Source organism: Chlorocebus sabaeus, chromosome 7 (assembly GCF_047675955.1).
Source record: "Chlorocebus sabaeus isolate Y175 chromosome 7, mChlSab1.0.hap1, whole genome shotgun sequence".
Classification (NCBI taxonomy): Eukaryota; Metazoa; Chordata; class Mammalia; order Primates; family Cercopithecidae; genus Chlorocebus; species Chlorocebus sabaeus.
The window spans coordinates 119543423-119566247 of NC_132910.1; the positions used below are offsets into that span (position 1 = coordinate 119543423).

At 39.5% G+C, this 22825-nt stretch overlaps 2 protein-coding genes and 1 non-coding gene across 4 annotated transcripts in view; 2 read left to right on the top strand and 1 right to left on the bottom strand.

Annotated features, from left to right (window-relative positions):
* Positions 1–22825, top strand: part of PALLD (palladin, cytoskeletal associated protein) — a 244492-nt gene that overhangs the window by 195409 nt on the left and 26258 nt on the right. For both annotated transcript variants that reach the window (XM_037993683.2, XM_008000226.3), the window contains 3 exons: positions 12111–12246; positions 15782–15880; positions 19637–19858. In XM_037993683.2, the coding sequence (XP_037849611.2) occupies positions 12111–12246; positions 15782–15880; positions 19637–19858 (457 nt within the window). The remainder of the gene's footprint in view (positions 1–12110; positions 12247–15781; positions 15881–19636; positions 19859–22825) is intronic.
* The window catches only part of CBR4 (carbonyl reductase 4), a 145255-nt gene that overhangs the window by 15215 nt on the left and 107215 nt on the right, over positions 1–22825 (bottom strand). The window lies entirely within an intron of this gene.
* On the top strand, positions 6591–6693 carry LOC119623930 (U6 spliceosomal RNA). The gene has a single exon (XR_005240032.1). It is a non-coding gene; the product is annotated as a U6 spliceosomal RNA (small nuclear RNA).

Consider the following 22825-nt stretch of genomic DNA (forward strand, 5'->3'; position numbering starts at 1 on the left):
CTATTTCAGTGGATACTACATTCCTAAGAGGCAGCATCGCCCCAGCCCCAGTTAAACTACCGAGGAGTCTAGGAGTTGAATAAATTGCCCCGGGTCACATAGCCACTAAACAGAGACAGGAATCCATGCTCTCACCACCAAACTATGTGTTTTATAATAATATTTCATGCCAGCATTACGATGGGTGCGAAGGAGTTTGGTTATTAAGTATACACTTAGTGTTTTTGAAAAACCTAAATTAACAGATTTAAGAAACAAGCCTTTGTGTGAATCTAGTGATTGGCTGGAATGTAGATAAATGAGGGTGTATGCAACCTAGTGGAGAAATGATGCTGCCAGTTTTGTCCCTGGCCTGTGATCTGGAGATCCATTACATGCCTCCTCTGTGTGTTTCTGCTTGCAGGTGATCTGATATGGCTCTCCTTACCTCAGTGATGATGTGGCAGCCCTATGAGGTCTTTAAAATGGAAAATCTTTGAGGATAAATAACAACCACAGAAGTACAGTAAAATCCTCAAAAGAAATACAGTACAGGTGTTTGGCAGAGTAAAATGAGTAAAAGCTAGCACTTACTCATTTTCCTGAAGATTTCAAAAATGAGTAAGTGCTCGCAAAGGTTAAGCCAGCACCCATATCTCAACTCTTCCTGCTGAAATCCTGCTTCAGAGTTTGCCAGAAGCATACTATTGTTCAGAGAGAAAAAGAAGGAAACTCTACTGAAGAGTAAACAGGAGAAGATCTTAGAATTCAAGTTATTTTCATTCATCTATAAAAGTGTTCCATTGCTAGGATATACTTATGCCACCTTAAAGGCCAGCATTTCTATGTCGGGCCTGGACGAGGTGTACCAGGCAGCTTCAGTTAGCACTGCTGCTTTTGTTGGGCACTTCCTAAATGTTGATTACCTGAATTTGAAATCTGCCTTCTTCTCAAATCCTTATTGGACGAAACACAGTCAAATGAACATGTAAAGAAACAAGTCCAATAAAGGAGCCAAATATAGTAATGATGTGATAATGGACTTCTGTTAGAAGTTGTCAGTCAACTTGTCTGAGGAGAACCTTTGTCTTTCTCCCCTGCTTTTTCTCTTTGAGCTTTTATTTAGCTGTTAGAAAAGGAAGTGTATTATCTTGATACAAAGAAGCTATTAGAGAGACCCAAAGAGCCAGAGTTTGTTGCATGACACCTTTTCCTCCTCATTAAAAGGATACCAAGTCTTGCTTCCCAGGAAGAGGAGTACTGTAAATAATCTGTTCTAATATTTCTCATAAAGAATTTGATCAAAGATTACTTTGGCAAAGGTGGTAATGATTGTGCCATTTATCATTTTTAGTAGAAACAGCAGTTTGTGCTGATCAGTGACTTTGAAACCTTCTTAAGCAGTTTTAAAGGCTTCAAGTAACAGGAGCACTTGCTTCTTGTCACCATCTTTCAAACTGACTCATTTTATGGAGTCAAAATAGCTTATAAGTGTTACCACAAGAGTCCAGTCGTTCCTGCCATTTTAAAAAAATTAATGGAGAGGTCATGCTGATTTTGTGGCCATGGAAAACTGTACCCAAAGATAGATAACTGCTGTGACATCGAAGTGGAAATACCAGACTACAGATTTTTAGCTCCGTGCCAGCCCAGTAAGCCATTATTATGTGGTTACCATTTTGTCCTCAAGGAATTTTCCTGTTGCTAAATCACACACACTTGAAGAATTCATTATTTTGGTTTGATACATATGTCTTTTGAAACATGTTTTTCCTCTGGCATACTATGGGATCTGTCATTTGCATTCTGAATTAAAAACAAAAATGTTACTGTTTTTGTTTATCATAATAATCCAAATAATTCGCTAAAGACTGAGTGTCCCTATCAGGGCTACCATGACTTTGGCATCCTGGAACTTGCAGGAACTGCCAAGTTATCATAAGATGTATATATTCAGTTTCACTTATAAGTGTTATTTCTTTAGCTGGATGGTTTTGCCATATATATCAAGTACCAACAAGTAGATTGATTACATATAATGCAATGAAGTAGAAATTCATTAGGTTTTTTTTAACCTGCCTTGTTTTACCAAAATGTTAAATATAAATTTCCATTATCTTAGTTTTCTTTCTTTTTTCTTTTCTTTTTTTTTTTTTTTTTTTTTTTTTTTTTTTTGAGACAGTCTTGTTCTGTTGTCCAGACTGGAATGCAGTGGTGCGATTGCAGCTCACTGCAGCCTCCGCCTCTGGGTTCCAACAATTCATGCCTCAGCCACCTAAATAGCTGGGATTATAGGTGTGAGCCACCACGCCCAGCTAGTTTTTGTATTTTCAGTAGAGATGAGGTTTCACCATGATGGCCAGGCTGGTCTCAAACTCCTGATCTCAGGTGATCTACCCACATTGGCCTCTGAAAGTGCTGGGATTACAGGCATGAGCCACTGTGCCCAGCCCCTCTTAGTTTTCTTAATCATCACTTGCATACTTGCTGTTTTATTCTGTTTGTTTCGCATTGTTCTTATTTAAACTGTAGACAGGAAGGTTAGTAAGTACTAAGTTTCTAAACAGTCCGTGGAGATAAGGTTCTGTTTCTCATATGTTTGTGTAGCAGAGGCCAAAGCAGGGAACAAAGGTCATGGATGTCAGTGATAAACCACAAAGTCGAGGCAAAGGACAGTAAATTTGGGGAAGATGCAGCATAAAGGAAGAAAGGCATTTGAGGAACTGTATGTATAGAAGTTCCTCAGACCGCAGTCAACCAACTGCATGCTGTTGTTGTGAGCTGGAGAGAGGTTGACTGCGGTCTGGGGAACTTCTATACATACAGTTCCTCAAATGCCTTTCTTCCTTTATGCTGTATCTTCCCCAAATTTACTGGGGTCACTGGCAAAGAAAATATTGCCCTGCTCAAAGCTGTTGACAGATACAAAGACTAAGTTGATAAACCCTTTTAGATGGAGGCAGTAAGGAGAGCATGCCTTAGAGAGAAATCTGTTTGTACTTTTATAAAATTAATGTATTCTACTCTCCTCACTATTGCCGGTAAGTTGGTGTTACAGCCTCCATTGCTGTAACCATGTTTCTCCACATAGTAAATCAGCCCTAAGAGATGGAAGAAACCCGGAAGATGTGGCAGTGCCGACAGGCACAGTGTGGCAGTACTGCCTCTGCTGGTCTCTGAGCAGCTGTGCTAAGTCTGAAGGGTGAATCAGATCAGACCCATCTCTGGAACCAGACTGGCACTGTTTCTTTTGCCATCTTCACATTCTTGGAATCTGTGCTCATAAGGGAGTGCCACATAGCCACAGAGCCACAATGTTATATGTTCTTAACTGCCTCTTTTATATAAGCAGGGCTTTGGTTTGAAATGTTGCCCCATCTTTGTCACAAGAGCATGTGTCAATAAGAGCTTTTATACAGATGTACTAATGAGAGCTTTTATTATATAGGCCCACAGCTCCTTATGGACATTATCTCATTGTCCCTCTCTTTCTCCCTGATAGGAAGCAGGTAGGTGGGGACACTGTCATCATTGTTACTCAAGAGGTGACGGGATTTCCCAGGGTTCTGGAAAAAACGCCTGAGCAAAGAGAGAATAGCATGACTTAGGTTCATCTCAAGTAACTCTAACATTTCTTGATTAAAGAAAACTGTTGTAGAAGCAGCAAATCAGAATCCCCTGAATCAAGGAAAACTTTGTTAACAAATTTAGTTGTACTTTAAGATTCATGACACAGGGCATTTTAAACAGTTTTCAAGTCAAGACCGTAGTTAGATAGTAACCAGTGAAAAAGAATCCAACAGATACAAGCTGCAACGTACTTTGCAGACATCTCACTATACCTATCTTTCCCCTATTTTGGGGGAAACAGATAGCGGGGGCTTTTCATTCTCTGACCTGAAGGGGTTGGAGGTGTTATTATGGGCTCATTAGGGTCCAGTATCTTATCAAGTTGTATCCAATCCTGGGCAAGTATTTACCACCAAATTAGTAGGTGAGGGCTCCAGGATCCGCTGCTACTGGGTTATTCTGTTGAAATGTCTCTGCCCCTGGGGTAGCTCAAAATCAGACCTGTACGGCTGTGTACCAAGTTGTACAGAATGAATGAACAGAAGTCACCTGAGGCCAGTGGATCACGAGGTCAGGAGATTGAGATTATCGTGGCCAACATGGTGAAACCCTGTCTCTACTAAAATACAAACAATTAGCCGGACATGGTGGTGTGCACCTGTAGTCCCAGCTACTCAGGAGGGCTGAGGCAGGAGAAGTGCTTGAACCTGGGGGACGGAGATTGCAGTGAGCTGAGATTGCGCCACTGCACTCCAGCCTGGTGACAGAGCAAAACTCTGTCTCAAAAAAAAAACCCATGTGCCTTTGTCATTTTCTTTTTTAAAGAACCCAAAATACAATGTGAGGAGAATTTGATATTAGAATAAAGTTATCTATTTTCCTTTAAATATGAGCTTAAGGTACCCATTTTTTGTACTTTAGCAGCCTTTGCTTTACCATAAAATTCAGTAAAAGGAAAATAGAATTGACATACAAAAACTCAGTTTGTATATCTTGGGCTCTTTTATATATTAATTAATGCATTATATTCTTGAATATAAGTGATATTTAAATGCCAACATGTTAATGAATTTGCTCCCTCTGAAATGTTGTGGAATTTAGTTACCATCAGATTTCACTGAACATGAGAAGAGTAGAATAACAGGACTTGTAATAGTTAAATTCTCTGGTTGATTCTGGTACCCTATCTCTTACATCAATATTGTGCTCTGGAAATTTGAGTTTCTGAAATCTGCTCACAGAATTGACCTACAATAGCATATCAAGGGAAGGATGCTTTCAAGACTATTCAGTAGCCAAAAAAAGAGACCACTTGGGATTTGGTGGTGATTGAATCTGGAAGACTTTACCTTCCAGATGCTTGTGTATATGTTTGAGATGTTTTTATCATAACCACACGAATATTATTTTTAAATGACAAATGACTTACTGTTAAAGCCAGAGTAAACAGATCAGTAATGTTTTTTGTACAGTTGGGCTGAGTGTGTATACAATGAAGTATTTAGTCCGGGAGGCCTGTTACGAATTGCTTTATTGGTTAGGGTTTGCCTCTGAGTATGGATTTTTGTGAGGAGTTCTGGTTTTGGTAACTACTAACTTTGAATACTACTTTATTTTATTTTTTTAATTGCGCAAACCATCAAAAAAAAGGAGATTATCTCTTTGTCACCACTCTTTTTATTTCCTAATGAGTTGCTACTCTTCATTTATCAAAGGAAGGTGCCACTTCAGGGAGCACAGCTACAACCATCTTACAAACTCTAACATAGCATTAGTTTTATAGGAAAACAAACTCAGTTGCCAAAGTTTTGCCTCAAAACTTATCATTGCTTTTCTTTCCTCATGCCTCCCCTTTCAAAATACTTTACTTTTATTTCTAACTCTCACCTTGCATGCTACCCCTAAACCCTGTCCTCAGTGTTTAACACAATTTCGTAAAGTGCTTCTGAATTACATTAGTCCAGTGAGATGCTCTGAAAAAGACAATAGGTTCCGTATTAGAATAAGTGTGAGAAAACTGTATTCTATACCTCTTTCCTCATTCACAGTGCCCATCTCTTGGCCCTGCCAGGTTGGTTCCGGTCACAGGACCTCTGCACTGCCTTGCTCTCCCTGTAGGTCTCACGTATCCAGCCACTTCCGATGGTTTAGGCCACCACTGTAGAGTCAACCTCAGAATTCTGATGGACCACACTGTCTGATACAGTCATCTACTCATACTTCTGCCGTTTCATTGCGTTTACCACCTCCCGATATGTCTTGCCTTCCATTTTTTTCCTCTTATCTCTTTCTGCCATATCCACCATAAAAATGCAGTTTTTCTAACTACCATGACCTAGTTCAACATTGTATTTCTAGCACCTAGAACAGAGTTGAACACTGAGAAGGCAATCAGTAAGGGTTATTTGCACATTCTTGGAAATTCTGGTCAAGAATTCTTGGCATCTTTTTAAACTCCTTCCCCTCTTCCATTCTGTTTCTCTCGGCCAGTCTCGTCTCTGTGACTCACTTCCATGCTGAATATTTTCTGATCCACTGATATTTCAGATCCACTCTTACTACACCAGGCGCTGTTCTAAGTGTTTAGTACACATTGGCTCATGTAGTTTACCCAGTGATCCTATGAGATACAAGCTGTTAATACCCACATTTTACAAAGGAGGAAACTGAAACATGGTCATCAGGTCACTAGCCCAAACGACACAGCTTTTAAGTGGTTAAAACAAAACAAAACAAAAAAGCAGGTTCTCACATCTGTTTCTTTATTCCTGCTGTCTCTGAATTTCTTCTTCTGCATTCTACTTGTCTACATCCTTATCATCTTTCAAGGGCTTAGAACTTGCCTCTTTCATGGAGCTTTCTGCAGTCATTCTAGCCAGCACTGTTTTCTGTTTCTTTTTTATTCCAGTTGCATCTAGAATTGGTTCCACATGGTTTGTTCCTTAACTTATTCCCCAACTTGGTTATCAGCCTCTGTGATCAAGGACCATCCTTTAGGATTTGGGAGGTCTTTGCCATCTCACTTAAATAATGTTGAGTGCTCACTTTGGCAGTGTGAATACTAAAATTGGAATGATACAGAGAAGATTAGCATGGCCTCTGTGCAAGGATGACACACAAAGTCATGAAGTACTCTGTATTGTTAAACCATATAGCCTCTATGAAACTGCCATTTTGTAATTAAAAATGTTCAAATATTAATCATTGTAAATAATTGCCCACTGGAATCTTTTCTGATTCTCCCTCAAGTTTCAATTTCAAGTACTGACTGCTAAGACTGGCATATCTCCAGCCACGTACATTTGCAGAAAGTCAGATTTGCAATGCAATATGTCATGGAGCTCATGCTTGTTGAAGAGAATCTTTGATAGGCTGTACACATTCATTTTAGTAGGAGGCAGAGGTGGCCTAACAGCAAACTCTAGGTTCAGAATCTAATTTTCATAGCCTTCAAGGATGAATGCAATATAAACTGTGTAGCAGATTGTGATGATCATTCCAACTATGGAGGCAAGTATTTGTACATGCCATCTACAAGGCACCAAATAATGTAAATAATGCATGTGTCATCATTGCTATAAATTGTCCTCTTTCAGGACCTAACTATTTGGGTAAAGAACCTACAGTTCCCATCACCACTTATGTATGTATGTACAAACATATAAATTAGTCCAAATTCTAATTTTCTCTCATTTTTCTTTGTGGAAAAACAGATAAGAAAGATCAGTAAAGGAAGATATAAGTAATTAATGTTACAGTTATTCAATATACTAACTTGAATTAAATGTACTAAGAAGCAAAAACTATTCGTGTTCAGACTATCATGATGAAGCTTTTGGGTTTTTTAAATATATTTTCGTTTTTATGCATAAAATCTTCATACATAGAATTCCATGATGTCATCAGGCATTAACAATCACTTATCTTAGAAACCAACTCTTTTTTTCTAGGCTTAACAGGGCTTGTATTGATGTATTGGCCTAGCACTGTGCTCTGCTAGATGCTCAATAAATATTTGTCCAATTTTTAAACTATTAGACATTTAAAAATATCTTTCAGCTGGGAACAGTGGCTCATGCCTGTAATTCCAGCTCTTTGAAAGGCCAAAGCAGGAGGATCACTTGAGCCCAGGAGTTTGAGACCAGCCTGGGCAACATAGGGAGAACCTGTCCCTACAAGAAATGGAAATTTAGCCAGGTATAGTGGTATGCACTTCTGGTCCCAGCTACTTGGAGGATGAGGCAGAAGGATTGCTTGATCCTCCTAGGATGTGAAGGCTGCAGGGAGCTGTGATCACACCACTGCATTCTAGCCTGGGTGACAGACTGAAACCCAGTCTATAAAAAGAAAAAAACATATTTCAGTTGATTGATTTTTATTTCTGTGCTAATTGTTTAGAACCAAGAAAATATAAGTACCTTAAATTCTGTAAGTAGAGAGGAAAATTTCTTTAACATTGTGGGAAATTAGGAATTAAGTAACTGCCCTTAACACTGGAAATCTTGATATGTTGAGGGAATTGACTTGTTAAAAGATAGAGGCCAGGTGTGGTAGCTCACGCCTGTAATCCCAGCACTTTGGGAGGTTGAGGTGGGTGGATCATGAGGTCAGGAGTTCGAGACCAGGCTGACCAACATGGTGAAACCCCGTCTATACTAAAAATACAAAAATTAGCCAGGTGTGGTGGCACGTGCCTGTAATCCTAGCTACTCAGGAGGCTGAGGCAGGAGAACTGCTTGAACCCAGGAGGCAGAGGTTGCAGTGAGCCGAGATGGTGCCACTGTACTCCAGCCTAGACAACAGAGTGGAAAAAAAAAAAAAGAATAATCAGGGTGTTTACTTGAGCCAAAGACTAATTGTAATTGTACCCTTTGAAAGGATAAATTACCCTTGTGACAGGGACACAAACCAAGGTGACAACTCTATGAAATATTCCAGAGCAGTTGTTCTAAGTCCCTTTAAGAGTCAAATATACTGAGAAATGCTTCCCAAGGAACAGGACTTATTCTACAATGAATAGATAGATATTTTCTGGTCCAAGGGAACTTGTGGCTGACTTTTAAAAACCAGTTCTCTGCTCCTCTGTTGAGATGACCTGTTCTGACCTTAATGGTCCCCCTATCCCCCATTTCTTTCTCATTTGTGCTGAGAACACAGCTCTCAGTGTAGTCTACCTGCAGAAACACAGTGGTGCTTTCTGTCATCGAAGGCTGCTCGTCAGCACATAGTTGTGCAATGGTTTACCTCGCACAGGCTTACAGTAATAATGGGAACATTTGTGTTCCCAGGCCTTGCTGATGTAACAGAGACCTGGCTGTCTTCAGTTTACCTTTAAGATGACTTCAGAACCTAGCTCTTCTAGTTCTCAGATGTAAGGCTGTAGTCAAATGCAGAGAACTTTACATGTAAAATTGTATAATTTGTACTTGTCCTGAGGCTGACTTTTTACATATGGTCTGATTTCACATGGCTCTGGCACAAGTTTTCTTGACTGGGGAGGGGAGAGAGAAATCAGAAGTAGAGATAGACAGTACATCCATTCACTCATTTCAGAAATATTATTTGAGTGTCTGTTAACAGCACTGTGATTAACAAAGGAGCCATGGTAACGGAGAGACAATATGAAAAAGCAATAGCAGAGTGATAGATGCTATCAAGAAAACAACTAATGGGACAGGCTTAGTCAGGGACCTCCTTTCCAAGGAGTCATTAGGCTGAAGACTGATGATAACAACCCCAGGTAAAGCAGTAGGAGGGTCCAGGCTTAGGAAAATGAGCAAGCTATGTATGTGTTTGTTAAAGGATTGCATGGTACTAGAAATCGAAGTTATAAATAATTCCTGTGGTTCTCACTGTCTCAGGGTCTCCCTAAATATCCAAATCAGTTCTTAAAGTCTAGTGTTATCTTATTTGAACTTCAGGGCAAATGACTAAAAGGGATAAACCTAGAATAGCAGGTTTTAATCAGTTGGCATATTTTCCATTGTAGGTATCAGAAAACTCAACTATAAAGAGATTTGATCTACAGGGTTTACTTACTTATGAAACAAGTCTGGGGTAGGGCAGTTCCGTGGTAGGTTAAGACAGTGCCCCCAAAACATTATCAAGGCCCAGGTACTCTCCGTCTTTTCAATATATCGTCATTGGCACATTTGGGTTCTCCTCTTACAGTTATAGAGTGAACACTGCCGCTTTTGACATTGCATTTCTGACACAGCGATATCCAGTGAAAGAAGAGGGGCATTTCTTCCTTCTGTTTCTTTTCAGAGATGAGAGAATTTTAACTAGAGCACTGCCACCCTCTCACTCCCCGCCACTCCCCCATTCTCATTGGCCCAGGCTATATTGCATGCCTTTGGGCAAGCTAATCACTCTCCAGGGGATTGAGATCATTTAAATTGGTGTACATTAATTACCCCCTGAGTTTGGGGAGGGGGACCACATTTCTATAAGCACATTGAAGGGTGAACACCCAGCAAAATCAGGAAAAATTCAGCAAGGAAACAAAGGGGAGTGGCCAAGAGGAAAGAACAGCTGTTGGGAAGACCAGGAGCACAGGCCTCAGGAGTGCATGGCATCGTGACTTAGGAGGGACGGGGGCAGAGTCTTTACAGGATCCTCAGTTTCTGCTGCATACTAGTGGCTGGTTTCGTTCCCAGCACTGGTGGGTGAAATGGTGAACCCAGTGTTTAGGTACATTCCTTAGGCTTACTTGTGCTTTCCACTGTATCAGTGAAGTGACATGAGGCACACAGTGCCTTGACACTTTGGCAGTAAAGTTTTTTTGTTTGTTTTATTTTTTTTAATATTTATTTTTTTTTAGACAGGGTCTTGCTCTGTCACCCAGGCTGGAGTGCGGCAGTGCGACCTCGGCTCACTGCAACCTCTGCCTCCAGTGTTCAAGCAATTCTTATACCCCAGCCTCCCAAGTAGCTGGGACTACAGGCACCCACCACCACATCCAGCTAATTTTTGTATTTTTAGTAGAGATAAGGTTTCACCATGTTGGCCAAGCTGGTCTCGAACTCCTGGCCTCAGAGGATTCACCCACCTTGGTCTCCCAAAGTGTCGGGAATACAGGCGTGAGCCACCACACCCGGCCTGCAGTAAAATTTTTAAACTTAGAAATATCTTATCATGAAGTATGTAATATAAATAAGGAACTATATACAATTTATATGTATACCTTAATCAAATGAAACTCTTACCCATTTCTAGTACCTTTGAAGCCCCCATGTGACCCTCCCCAATTGCATCCGCTACTCTCCCTGAGAGGTAACTGCTACCCTGAATTTCTGAGTTAATCATCCTCTTCTCTTCATGATTTTACCATGTATGTATGCTCCCCCTCCATTTCTTTCTAAAACTTTTGCATGTATCACCTAGAGAACTTGTTAAAACATGGATTGCTGGGTCCCAGCTCTGAATTTGTGATTCAGTCGGTCTGGAGTGATGCCAAAAATCTGCATTTCTAACAACTTCAGGTCATGCTAACGCTGCTGGTCCAGGGACCACGCTTTGAGAACCACTGCTGTAGCAGGGGACTGGTTTGCTTTTGCCTGTTTATAAATACAAGTATATCATATATATTCTTCTGTGACTTGCTTTTTTTCCACTGGAACTTTGTTTTTGAAGTTCAGTTTTGTTGATATGGGTAGCGATAGGTCAATTCACTTCCCCATTGCTTAGTATTCTGTTTCTCATTAATTTTTGTCCACTGCCCTGTGAGAGAAAAGGAAGAAAAATAGGAAGCAACTTGCTTAAGGCACCAACAGAAGTGATTCTGTACCCCCCAGGCATCCAGCACCAATGACCCTTGGCTCACACAGCTCAGGTCATTGTTGCTGCCTTGGAAGGAGAGAGGCAGCGAGGTATCACCTGTCCTAAGAGCCCTGGGCTCGCCAGAAGTTCAGGAGGCTTTGGGACACCAGGCACAGCAGGACCCGCAGACCTCCCAGAGCCCTCTTGTATAAAATAGACCTCAAATAACATTGGCCTACCCTAATCAAATCAGGATATAAGGGGATGGAAGGGAAGGTAACAAACTTAATATTGATTTCAAATGGGCTAGGCACTATTGTTGAATAATGATTACAAAGCACTAGAAGACTGAATAAAAGTATGATAGAAATACGTTCTCTTTCAACCTCTCAACATTCATATGTGGTATATATTTTTTTAAAGCTCGCCCAAGGTCACAAACTTAATACAAAATAGAGTCAGATTTTAAACCTAGGTCTACTTACAAATCATATCATTCTTTCACTTTATGCTGCCGCCTTGCTGAGACTAAAATGTAGGCCTTCGCCATCCTTGGCATCTGCCTACCCACTAAGGCATACTCCCCTAATGTATGTGAACCTTCTCTGAAACCTGGATCCAATTAGTGTTACCTGAACCAGCTTTCATGGTTCTTTCCATAATAGTTGCAATAGATGTAGCATAAAAAAGAGTGGGAGGACATGCTGACACCTTGCACTGTCTTTGTTTGGACTTGAATGTTTGACTTGGATTTATATGCCTGGCGACTAACTATACTGCCTTGTGTTTTTGTCCTGCAGAGGATTTCCAAAGAAGGCCAGCAGAACTGCTAGAATAGCCTCCGATGAGGAAATTCAAGGCACAAAGGATGCTGTTATTCAAGATCTGGAACGAAAACTTCGCTTCAAGGAGGACCTCCTGAACAACGGCCAGCCGGTACTGATAGATTTGGGACCCGGACTTGGGATATTAGCTACCCACATACCTTTCTTCCTTTTTCTAAGACTTAGGCTCTTGATATTTGTCCACAACATCATTATTGTTGTTATTATTATTATTATTATTTTTGAGACAGTGTCACACTTCATCACCCATGCTGGAGTGCAATGGTGTTATCATAGCTCACTGCATCCTTGACCTCCCAGGCTCAAACAATCCTATGACCCTAACCTCCTGGGTAGCTGGAACCACAGGCACATGCCACCATGCCTGGCTAATTTTTTGTTTTTGTAGAGACAGAGTCTCCCTATGTTGCCTAGGCTGGTTTCAAACTCCAGAGCTCAGGCTATCTGCCCGCCTCGGCCTCCCAAAGTGCTGGAATTACAGGCGTGAGGCATTGCACACAGCCACATTATTTTATTACCCTTGAATCTCAACATTTCTCTTAATATTAGCATTTGAATCCAGAGACAAAGAGAAAATGAAAGGCCTTCCTTCTATTCAGTCTTCACTGCTTTCTCCTATGCATAAAACCTTTCTAAGAATGAAGAGAGTAAGTGGGAAAGAAAGGAAGAAGGAAGGGCAGATATCTGGTTGGGAGTGGAACAAATGAGCAATGTCAATGGTATGTAAAAAAAAAAAAAAAGAAGAAGAAGAACACAGGGATTCCATTCTGGCTGATAGGGTTGGGGAGGGATGGAGAAGGTGTGCTTTGGAATGGTTTATATAGTATCAAAAAGAGAATTTGTTTTCTATGGTATGTACTGCTTATACACACACAAAAAAATCTAGAGAAACCATTGGGGAAGTTCTGTTCTTTTCTCTTGGACTACTACTAGACATTGATTCAGCATCTGAAAGAGTAAAGACTGTTCCAAAATCTTGTTCTGGTTTGCTAGAGCAAGACAACTAAACTGTAGGAAAAAATAATTATTTTACAGCTGCAGAACTGTACAGTACCTAAATAGATTTGGTAAAATATATAGATAAGATGTTTTCTCCACTGGATTTAAGTCTTTCCTCATCAGTTTTTTGGGGTTTTTTTTCCATCTCTTTTGTTGATGCTATTCTTTTAAAATACTCTTTTCTTTTTAAAATACTATTTCCAGAATATTTTAAAGGGATGGGAAAAGCAAATCTAGAAAATAAGACATACCAGGTAAAGGAGAAGAACCTTCTGTAGCTTTATTAAGGAATTATCACTGGAAAAATTTGCCTGGCTCTTAAGTACAAAAAAAAGGATCTTTTTGTATAAAATCTCCCTTTCACACACCTTTTTCAGAGTAGAAAGCTCTCTCTAATTACATTTTCTGAGAATTTTAATTATCAAACATTGATAAGTAAAACTGTGAGAACAGACCACACTTGAATAGAAAGGTGGAGAGCAGAGGAGGGGTGCTGAATGCTGATTTTAGTTATTAGGGTATCTTAATCTGATTAAGAAAGATTAAAATTTGAATGAAGTTTTGTGTTAGTTACTCATTTCCCTGAGTATAGAAGATTTTCACAAAAGGAAAATATTTTCTCCCTGAAATAAGTGATTGCATGTGTAAATGTACATACTCTGGAAGTTTTCCCTGGCTCTGTCAACTAAAGCCTTTAAAAGATTAAAATGAATACATATGGGAACTTTTTCAAGCCAGGTAAGGCATCACTCCAGTTTTTTTGTTTTTTGTTTTTTGGTTTTTTTTTGGGCTATTTATGTCTGTGTTCCTTATGGACTAAGATTCTCTTGGTTAAGGTAAGACTTCCATAAGCTATTGGTCAACCCACATTATATATATTGTATGTATATTTATATTCATCTGTTTAGCAGTGAATAACATTCACAGTAAGTTCCACAGATATCCACATTTGAGAGCTTAAAATGACAAGTAAGGTTTCCCTTTTTAGAAAATGGGATTCTCAACCAACTTTTTCCTATTATTATATATTATTCTCTTTCTTATTTTTGGTGTCTGTAGACAAGGGCTTTTATAGCCAGATGGCATAGTGACTTAGAAACAAAACTGTGAGGTATATTTGGCTTCTAGTGGTAGCAGGTGCATTCTGGTGAAGTAGAATAGATATGAAATTGGTATTTCTGCTTATGAGGGACAGAGTGGAAATCACTTCAGGCCTGCCTCTGATGTGTTACAATTCTCCATGAAAAGATTAAGAAAGCTTTTTAAGAGATCAGGTATTTAAGACTCTCTTTGAAAACTGAATTCACTGATTTTTTTAATAGGTGTAAGAAAATTAATTTAATAACATAATGGACTCAGATGCTTCATGCAGCACTGAGACTCCTACCTCTGCCTCTTCTTGTCCTCTGCCCTTTCTTTATTAAGTGAAATAATTTGAACTGCAGGACTATCTGTCATTTGGCATTTGACCTGTTTCACTTCCCGGTTTCAGCTGGGATTGAGACCAGCAATTACTGGAAATTATAAATTTACCCAACATATTTTTCTGATTAGAGAGCTTCCAATCAAATTTGCATTTATATTTAGAAGTTTGGAAGTTTATCTGGGATAATTTCTGTACATTTTTTAGATTCTGCCTTACCAATTATTCTCTTATTTCTAATCAAACAATTGCTTATAAAATGCCCCTGATGAGGCAGATGGTGTCTGAAAGTTCCTTCCAGACCTGTAAGACTAAGGCACTTTAGAATGAGTCTTCAAGAGCAGGTATCACCCCAGTAGTCACACAAAAATGCTGGCATTTCTTATGTATAAGAATGGCATAGGTAAAACGGTCTGGGCCAATTCCAAAGTGCTAGCTGTGACATGCAAGAACACTACCACTTCCTTTGCCTGATGGGCAAGCAGTCTGCTTCTGAGTCGAGTCAACTGAGCCCGTTTGCTTTGGCAAGTGTCTTGCATAATCCTGTTGCGAATTCAGCCATGCACCTCATTCTCTGTGGATTATAATAATTGCCTCCAATCCCCTACATTACACAGCAGCCTGGGAAATGCTCTTAGAGGTGAGAACCCCATCATTGCCAGCTCACCCAAATCTTCCTTTAGCTAACGTTTACTGAGCACATACTGTTAAATGACTGATAGAATTATTTCCATTAGTGATACCCGTTCTTTTCTTTTTAGTCAGTTTATTCTCCTTTGAGTATCTTTCTCTTTTTTCTCTCAGTCAGTATTAGAGATGACTTGGCTGTTCTGAAGCTGATGGACAGCTATAAAAATAACATTTCTTTTAAATTGTATTTTGCTGTTTTAATATCTTTTTTTCTATGTTTTTCATTAAGGACATGACAAATCTTTTCTGTGTGGTTTCTGCCTTACCGCTTATTGCTCACTTTAAATTTGTGCTGTACCAATTGGTGGCTCTCTGGATTAGGCCATTAGTACTAGAAAGGGAGGTAAAAAGGTAGAACAGCTGAAGCAAGAAAAAGAAAATGTGCAGGTGTCTGCAGCTGGAGAGAGAACAGTTACAGAAAATCATTAAAATGTGTTGTTTTTTACTCTTTTTCATAGGGCAATACCTATTTGTGATTTCGCTAATTTTGTATTTTGGGATTTACTTTGTTTAGAGGTTAACATACGAAGAAAGAATGGCTCGCCGACTACTAGGTGCTGACAGTGCAACTGTCTTTAATGTTCAGGAGCCAGAAGAGGAAACAGCTAATCAGGTACACTGTGTTGCTCTGGATTTCTTAGGGTAACATTTATTATGTCCCCTTTTTCCATCTTCCTTATAGATACTGTTTTTGGGATTCATTCTGTGGAAAGTAGAGGGCAAGTCACAGAAAAAGCAGTATTAATATCAGTCAACCTCACAGCTAATTTTTATTGAGCACATACTATGTTAAGTAACTGACAGAATTCCTTCCATCAGTGATGCCTGTTCTTTTTATCTTCTTCTTGATTATTCTCCTTTCCAGTACCTTTACATTTTCCTGTCCTATGTTTTTTGCAAAATAATTTTGTGTGGAGAAACACATTTCCACTGACATTGTTTGAAATAACTAGTGAACATTTCCCATTAGAGTTGGCCCTTGAACAACACGGGAGTTAGGGGGACCAACCCCATGCACTGTTAAAAACCCACATATGGCCGGGCGCAGTGGCTCATGCCTGTAATTGAAGCACTTTGGGAGGCTGAAGCAGGCGGATCACAAGGTCAGGAGATAGAGACCATCCTGGCCAACATGGTGAAACCCCGTCTCTACTGAAAATACAAAACTTAGCCAGGTGTGGTGGCGCATGCGTGTAGTCCCAGCTACTCGGGAGGCTGAGGCAGGAGAATCGCTTAAACCCGGGAGGTGGAGATTGCAGTGAGCTGAGATTGTGCCACTGCACTCCAGCCTGGTGGTACAGTGAGACTTCGTCTCCAAAAACAAAAAAAGCACATACAACTTTTGACTCTTCAAAAACTTAACTAATAGCCTACTGTTGACTGGAAGCCTTACTGATAACAAAGGGTTTATTAACACATATTCTGTATGTTATATGTATTATAGACTGTACTTTTAAGTAAGCTAGAAAAAAGAAATGTTACAAAGAACATCTTAAGGAATAGAAGTTACATTTACAATTCATTAAGTGGAGGGTGGGTCATCATAAAGGTCTTCATCCTCATCATCTTAAATTAGAGCAGTCTGAAGAGAAGGAAGAAGACGAGGGGTTGGTCTTGCTTGTCTCAGGGGTTGCAGAAGAGGAAGAAAATTCATATATAAGTGGACCCATGCAGTTCAAACCTGTGTTGTTCAAAGGTCAACTGTTTAGCCTTAATATCTAGTCAAAATAAAATAGAAAATATTATCTGTTTATCTTCTTTCACATATATACAGATGCTCTTTAACTTAGTATGGGGTTATGTCCTGATAAACCCATTGTAAGTTGGAAATATTGTAAGTTGAAAGTGCATTTAAGGCCGGGTGCAGTGGCTCACGCCTGTAATCCCAGCACTTTGGGAGGCCAAGGCGGGTGGATTACCTGAGGTCAGGAGTTTGAGACCAGCCTGACCAACATGGTAAAACCCTGTCTCTACTAAAAATACAAAAATTAGCTGGGTGTGGTGGTGTGTGCCTGTAGTCCCAGCTACGCGGAAGGCTGAGACACGAGAATCGCTTGAACCCGGGAGGCAGAGGTTGCAGTGAGCCAAGATCGTGCCACTGCACTCCAGCCAGGTGACAGAGCGAGACTCCATCTCAAAAAAAAAAAAAAAAAAAAAAAAAAGTGCATTTAATACACCTAACCTACTGAACATCATAGGTTAGCCTAGTCTATTTTAAATGTGCTCACAACACTTACATGAGCTTACAGTTGGGCAAAATCATCTAACACAAAGCCTATTTAAAATAAAGTATTGAATATCTCATGTGATTTATGGAGTACTGTACCGAAAGTGAAAAGCACAATGGTTGTGTGAGTACTCACAGTACTGTTACTACCAAATGCTTATTGCTAGCACAAAAGTTTCACTTAAGGAAAATTGGAAATCTTGCTGCATTCTTATTATTTCTATTATTAGTCTTCACATCTTTTTTTCTACCATTACAGGACATTGGTTCTCCTCATGCTTCTGTAGGGAGTCCTCTGGATGGTCAAAAGGTTAAGCTTTTCACCTTTTTTCTTCTTCCAGTCTTTCACTGTGTCTGTTTTCTTCTGTTCTTCCTGTTTTACGTGTGTTTCTGTCTTTTCTGTCATATATTAATTATAAATGCTATGACCAGTGTCTATTTCATTTAATATCAGATACACAAAATTACTGCAACATGAGTTTTCTTGTCATGTATTTACGAGCTTGAATTTATTTATTTATTTATTTTTTTGAGATGGAGTTTCGTTCTTGTTGCCCAGGCTGAAGTGCAATGGTGTGATCTCGGCTCACTGCAACCTCTGCCTCCCGGGTTCAAGCGATTCTCCTGCCTCTGCCTCCCCAGTAGCTGGGATTACAGGTGCACGCCAACATGCCTGGCTAATTTTGTATTTTTAGCAGAGATGAGGTTTCACCACGTTGGTCAGGCTGGTCTCAAACTTCTGACCTCAGGTGATCCAAACGCCTTGGCTTCCCAAAATGCTGGGAATACAGGCATGAGCCACAGTGCCTGGCCTCCGACTTGAATTTAATTCTGTCATTAGTGGATACTCTGAACATTAAAGCAAGAAAAGTTTTTCATTTGTTACACCTTTCTATGGGGAAAAAATGTGCTAATTCTTCAAGTGATTAATTTGATAGCAATTAGATGAAGCAAAACAACTTGTGGTATAATTCTTGCAGTTTTATTCATACTGTTGTACTTCTTCCCTCAAACCAACAAACTGTTTTTTAAACACTGAGTAACTTCTTTAAGAGGAAACATCGTTAAAGTCATCTTTCATTTAATATTAAATAGGTAATATTTTACGTAGACTGCCTTGTCTTCATTGCACTTTTTCTTTTTTGTTTTGGAGACAGGGTCTCACTCTTTTGCCTAGGCTTGAGTGCAGTGGCACAATCACGGCCCACTGCAACCTCAACTTCCCAGGCTCAAGTGGTCCTCCCACCTCAGTCTCCCAAGTTGCTGGGACAACAGGCATGTACCACCATGCCCAGCTTTTTTTTTTATTTTAATTTTTTGTAGAGATGGGGTCTCACTTTGTTGCCCAAGCTGGTCTCAAACTCCTGGCCTGAAGCAATCCTCCCACCTCGGCCTTCCAAAATGTTGGGAATTACAGGCATGAGCCACTGTACCTGGCCTTTATTGCACTTTATAGGCAAGGAAATTGTAAGATCCACCTTCATCACCATAGGAATGTTGATGGATTGTTTGCTTTTGTTTTTTTAGGCAAATTTTGACTAGACTGTCCTATTTTTTCTTCTAAAGATGGTGGGTTCCTAGCAGCTGCAGAGCTGAGGAGGAGGCCCTTGCAAGGCAGGGATTGTTATAGGTGAAAAAAACAAAACAAAACAAAAAAAACATGGCACCATTTTTTCCATTATTCTTTTGCTAAAATTGTACTAATATGGCAGCTGTTTGCCACATGTACTGTTAGCCTTCTGGAGAGATGCACCACCCTGCATCAGCTTTTACCCTACAGAAGGAAATCAGCGTTCCATTATATTTTATTGTTATCAACAGTTTAGGAATACATAGCTTTGCTTTTGCCTTTTTCTTTCCTTCCCCTTCTTTCCCCTTGCCCGAGAGAAAAGAAGGAAAAAAATTGATCTTTCTTCCCCCGCTCTTTTTGGATGATAGGACTTGAAGACAATCTGCAATACCATATAAACTCACTTCCAGATGTTTTTTGTTTCATATGCAATTGAATTGGGCTCAGACTGTGTTTTTAAGCTCTATGGTAAAAATACCACTGTCTTCTAGGTCCTTATTGGGGGGCAGGGATAGACTTGACACTTTGTCAGAAGGGATTGAGTCTGCTAACTTAAACTTTCCTTGATACAGGAATACAAAGTCTCCAGCTGTGAACAGAGACTCATCAGTGAAATAGAGTATAGGCTAGAAAGGTCTCCTGTGGATGAATCAGGTGATGAAGTTCAGTATGGAGATGTGTCTGTGGAAAATGGAATGGCACCATTCTTTGAGATGAAGCTGAAACATTACAAGATCTTTGAGGGAATGCCAGTAACTTTCACATGTAGAGTGGCTGGAAATCCAAAGCCAAAGGTGAGCTGGGAACATGGCTTTTTAAGAGTCATTCTCTGAGGAAAGGTTTAGCTTCCAAAATATAGCATGCTGGTAAGTGAAAAGAGATACAAATGATCTTTCTCAATACCCATGATATAAAGGGTTTTAAATATTCTGAAGTTCTGGGCCATCTTCAGGAGGCATTAGAAACCAAAAAAGTTGGTGAGGAGTGGAGTTTGGGTTTGAAGAACAGAGTACAGAATAACTAACAGGGAGCTCTTCACACACCTATATCATTTATTCCTCATTGTTACTGCCAAATCGCAAATAACTAAACTGAGTTCTGTGAGGTAAGTTTCCAAGGTTAGAGAGCTGGTGAGTGGCCAAGCCTGCATATGAACCCAGTGCTCTGTACCATACAGAGAATTAATGCTCACCACTGGTTGTAATAACTTACAGTCTTTAATCAAAACACCAAGGCTGCTTCTATTAATATTTACAGAGGGAGGTGGGGTGAGGAATATTGTTTAGAACGGATAATGACAAATTCTGATACCATGCAGGACTAGGATGACCTGGATGGGAGCCCTCCATGGAAACATATGGAAATGTTGGATAAGGAGCTGCCCTCTCTTTAAAGGAAGGCCTTAGAATCCCTGTTTACTAGCCCAGCAAGGCGATAAACAGGAGTACACTTTTCCCTAGAACTTGAGTGAAAACAATAAAGAAGGCAAAAAATTAAAACCCCTAAACTACATTATCATATGATAGGGAGTCAAAAGCTGAGAAATGTGAAATTTAGTGCTGGATGATTAAAATTCTTAGAAGCAAGCAAAAAAATTGCCTTATATAAAGGTAATAATATGTGAAGAAATAACCATGAGGAGAGTTGTGTTAGGCCATTTTTGCATAAAGGGATTCCTGAGACTGGGTAATTCATAAAGGAAATAGGTTTTATTGGCCAAGCATGGTGCCTCACACCTGTAATCTCAGCATTTTGTGAGGCCGAGATGGGTGGTCAGGAGTTCGAGACCAGCCTGGCCAACATGGTGAAACCCCATCTCTACTGAAAATACAAAAATTAGCTGGGCATGGTGGTGGCCGCCTATAATCTCAGCTACTCAACAGTGACCGAGATCATGCCATTGCACTCCAGCTCAGGGAGACGACAATGAGACTCCGTCTCAAAAACAAAAAAAAAGGTTTTATTGGCTCACAGTTCTGCATGGTATACAGGTATAGTACTGGAATCTGCTCCTGGTGAGGCCTTAGGAAGCTTACAATCATGGTGAAGGTGAAGGTGGAAAAGGTGAACCACACAGCAAGAGTAGGAGCAAGAGAGAGAAGTGGTGGAGGTCCCAGACTTTTAAACAACCAGATCTCATGTGAACTGGGCAAGAACTTACTTATCACCAAGGGGATGGTGCTAAACTATTCATGAGGGATCCACCCCCATGATCCAGTCACCTCCTGCCAGGCCCCACCTCCAACATTGGGAATCCCATTTCAGCATGAGATTTGGAAGGGACAGACATCCAAACCATAGTAAGAGTCAATAGTACAAGAAACAGAAAAACAGAAGGCCAAGTATTGCATAATATTGAACAATCTTAAGTAGCCTCTAAAATAACTTTAAAATGATTGAAACAATTTTAAAAAGAATGGAAACTATAATGAAAGAACAAGAATACAAATTTATAAAATAAGCATAGAGCAATGTACTCATTGAAATAAAAAGCTTAATAGTGGCATAAAATGAAAGAAGGAAAAGTTATTAAAAAATATATATACCTGACACTTTTAGGTGTTAATTTCCAATAGCTCCGTGCATTGTTTTATTTTTCCACTATGGCAGGTTTTACCATCATATTCTTTTCTTAAAACTGACATGCAACGCCGAAGTCAAAGATCAAAGAAAAAAGCCTTGAATTTTCAAACCCTATATACTTCCTAATAAAATCGGATTTTTAAAATAAACTCCATTGTTGTAGAAAACTTTTTACAATATTCTTGGCATAATTTACGTTAACACAACATGTTATCAAATGCATGTATTAAATTTGTAGCTTATGAATGAAATTCAACAAGGAATTGTATCTTGAACTTCTAAGATATTCACAAAAAGATTCTACATTATTTTCAAAACTTACACAAGACTTAAGATCACTGATCAAGTTCTAAGATTATTGATTCTTATAGAATACTACATTAATTTGAAAGATGGGCTTTTGTTTTTAATGTAACTGTATTTTCTTCCTAATATAAATTTAAATGTTTCACAGCTAACTTAATTGTTTAAACTTTTTATTGTTAAATGTTATTCTTTCATCCCTCCTTCCTGTCCCTCAACCTTCATCCTCCTTCCCATTCTTTTCTTCCCTCTCTCATTTATTAAAGGTCTACTTTGGCATATGCCATATAAATTACATTAGGATTGTTAAAGTATGGAATATTCATGTTTAAAGAAATACATGTTTTTTAGGCTTATGTTTTAAAAATATTTTATTCCTCCCTTGACATGCTTGTTCTAGTCGAGCCATAGGAAGATTGAAAATAATTTCTAATTTACCCTATTCTCATTCTTGTGCCCTCCCGAATTTCTCCCTGCATTAGTAGGCTTGGTAAATTTTTGGAAATATTTCTTAGATCTTATTTGAAAGTTGTATGCCAAGTATAATGGAGGTGAAAAAATATGATTAAAGAAATAACTCAAGAACTGGCATTGTGGCAAGAATGCAAAAGGAAGAAATTGTATACTTATTACAGCTTCTTTTTTCCATCAGAAATAGTCAACCATAGCCAGGCGTGGTGGCTCATGCCTGGAATCCCAGCCCTTTGGGAGGCTGAGGCAGGCAGATCTCTTGAGGTCAGGAGTTTGAGAACAGCCTGGCCAACATTGTGAAACCCCATCTCTACTAAAAATACAAACATTAGCTGAGCATGTGGCACACACCTGTAATCCCAGCTACTCAGGAGGCTGAGGCAAGAGAATCACTTGAACCCAGG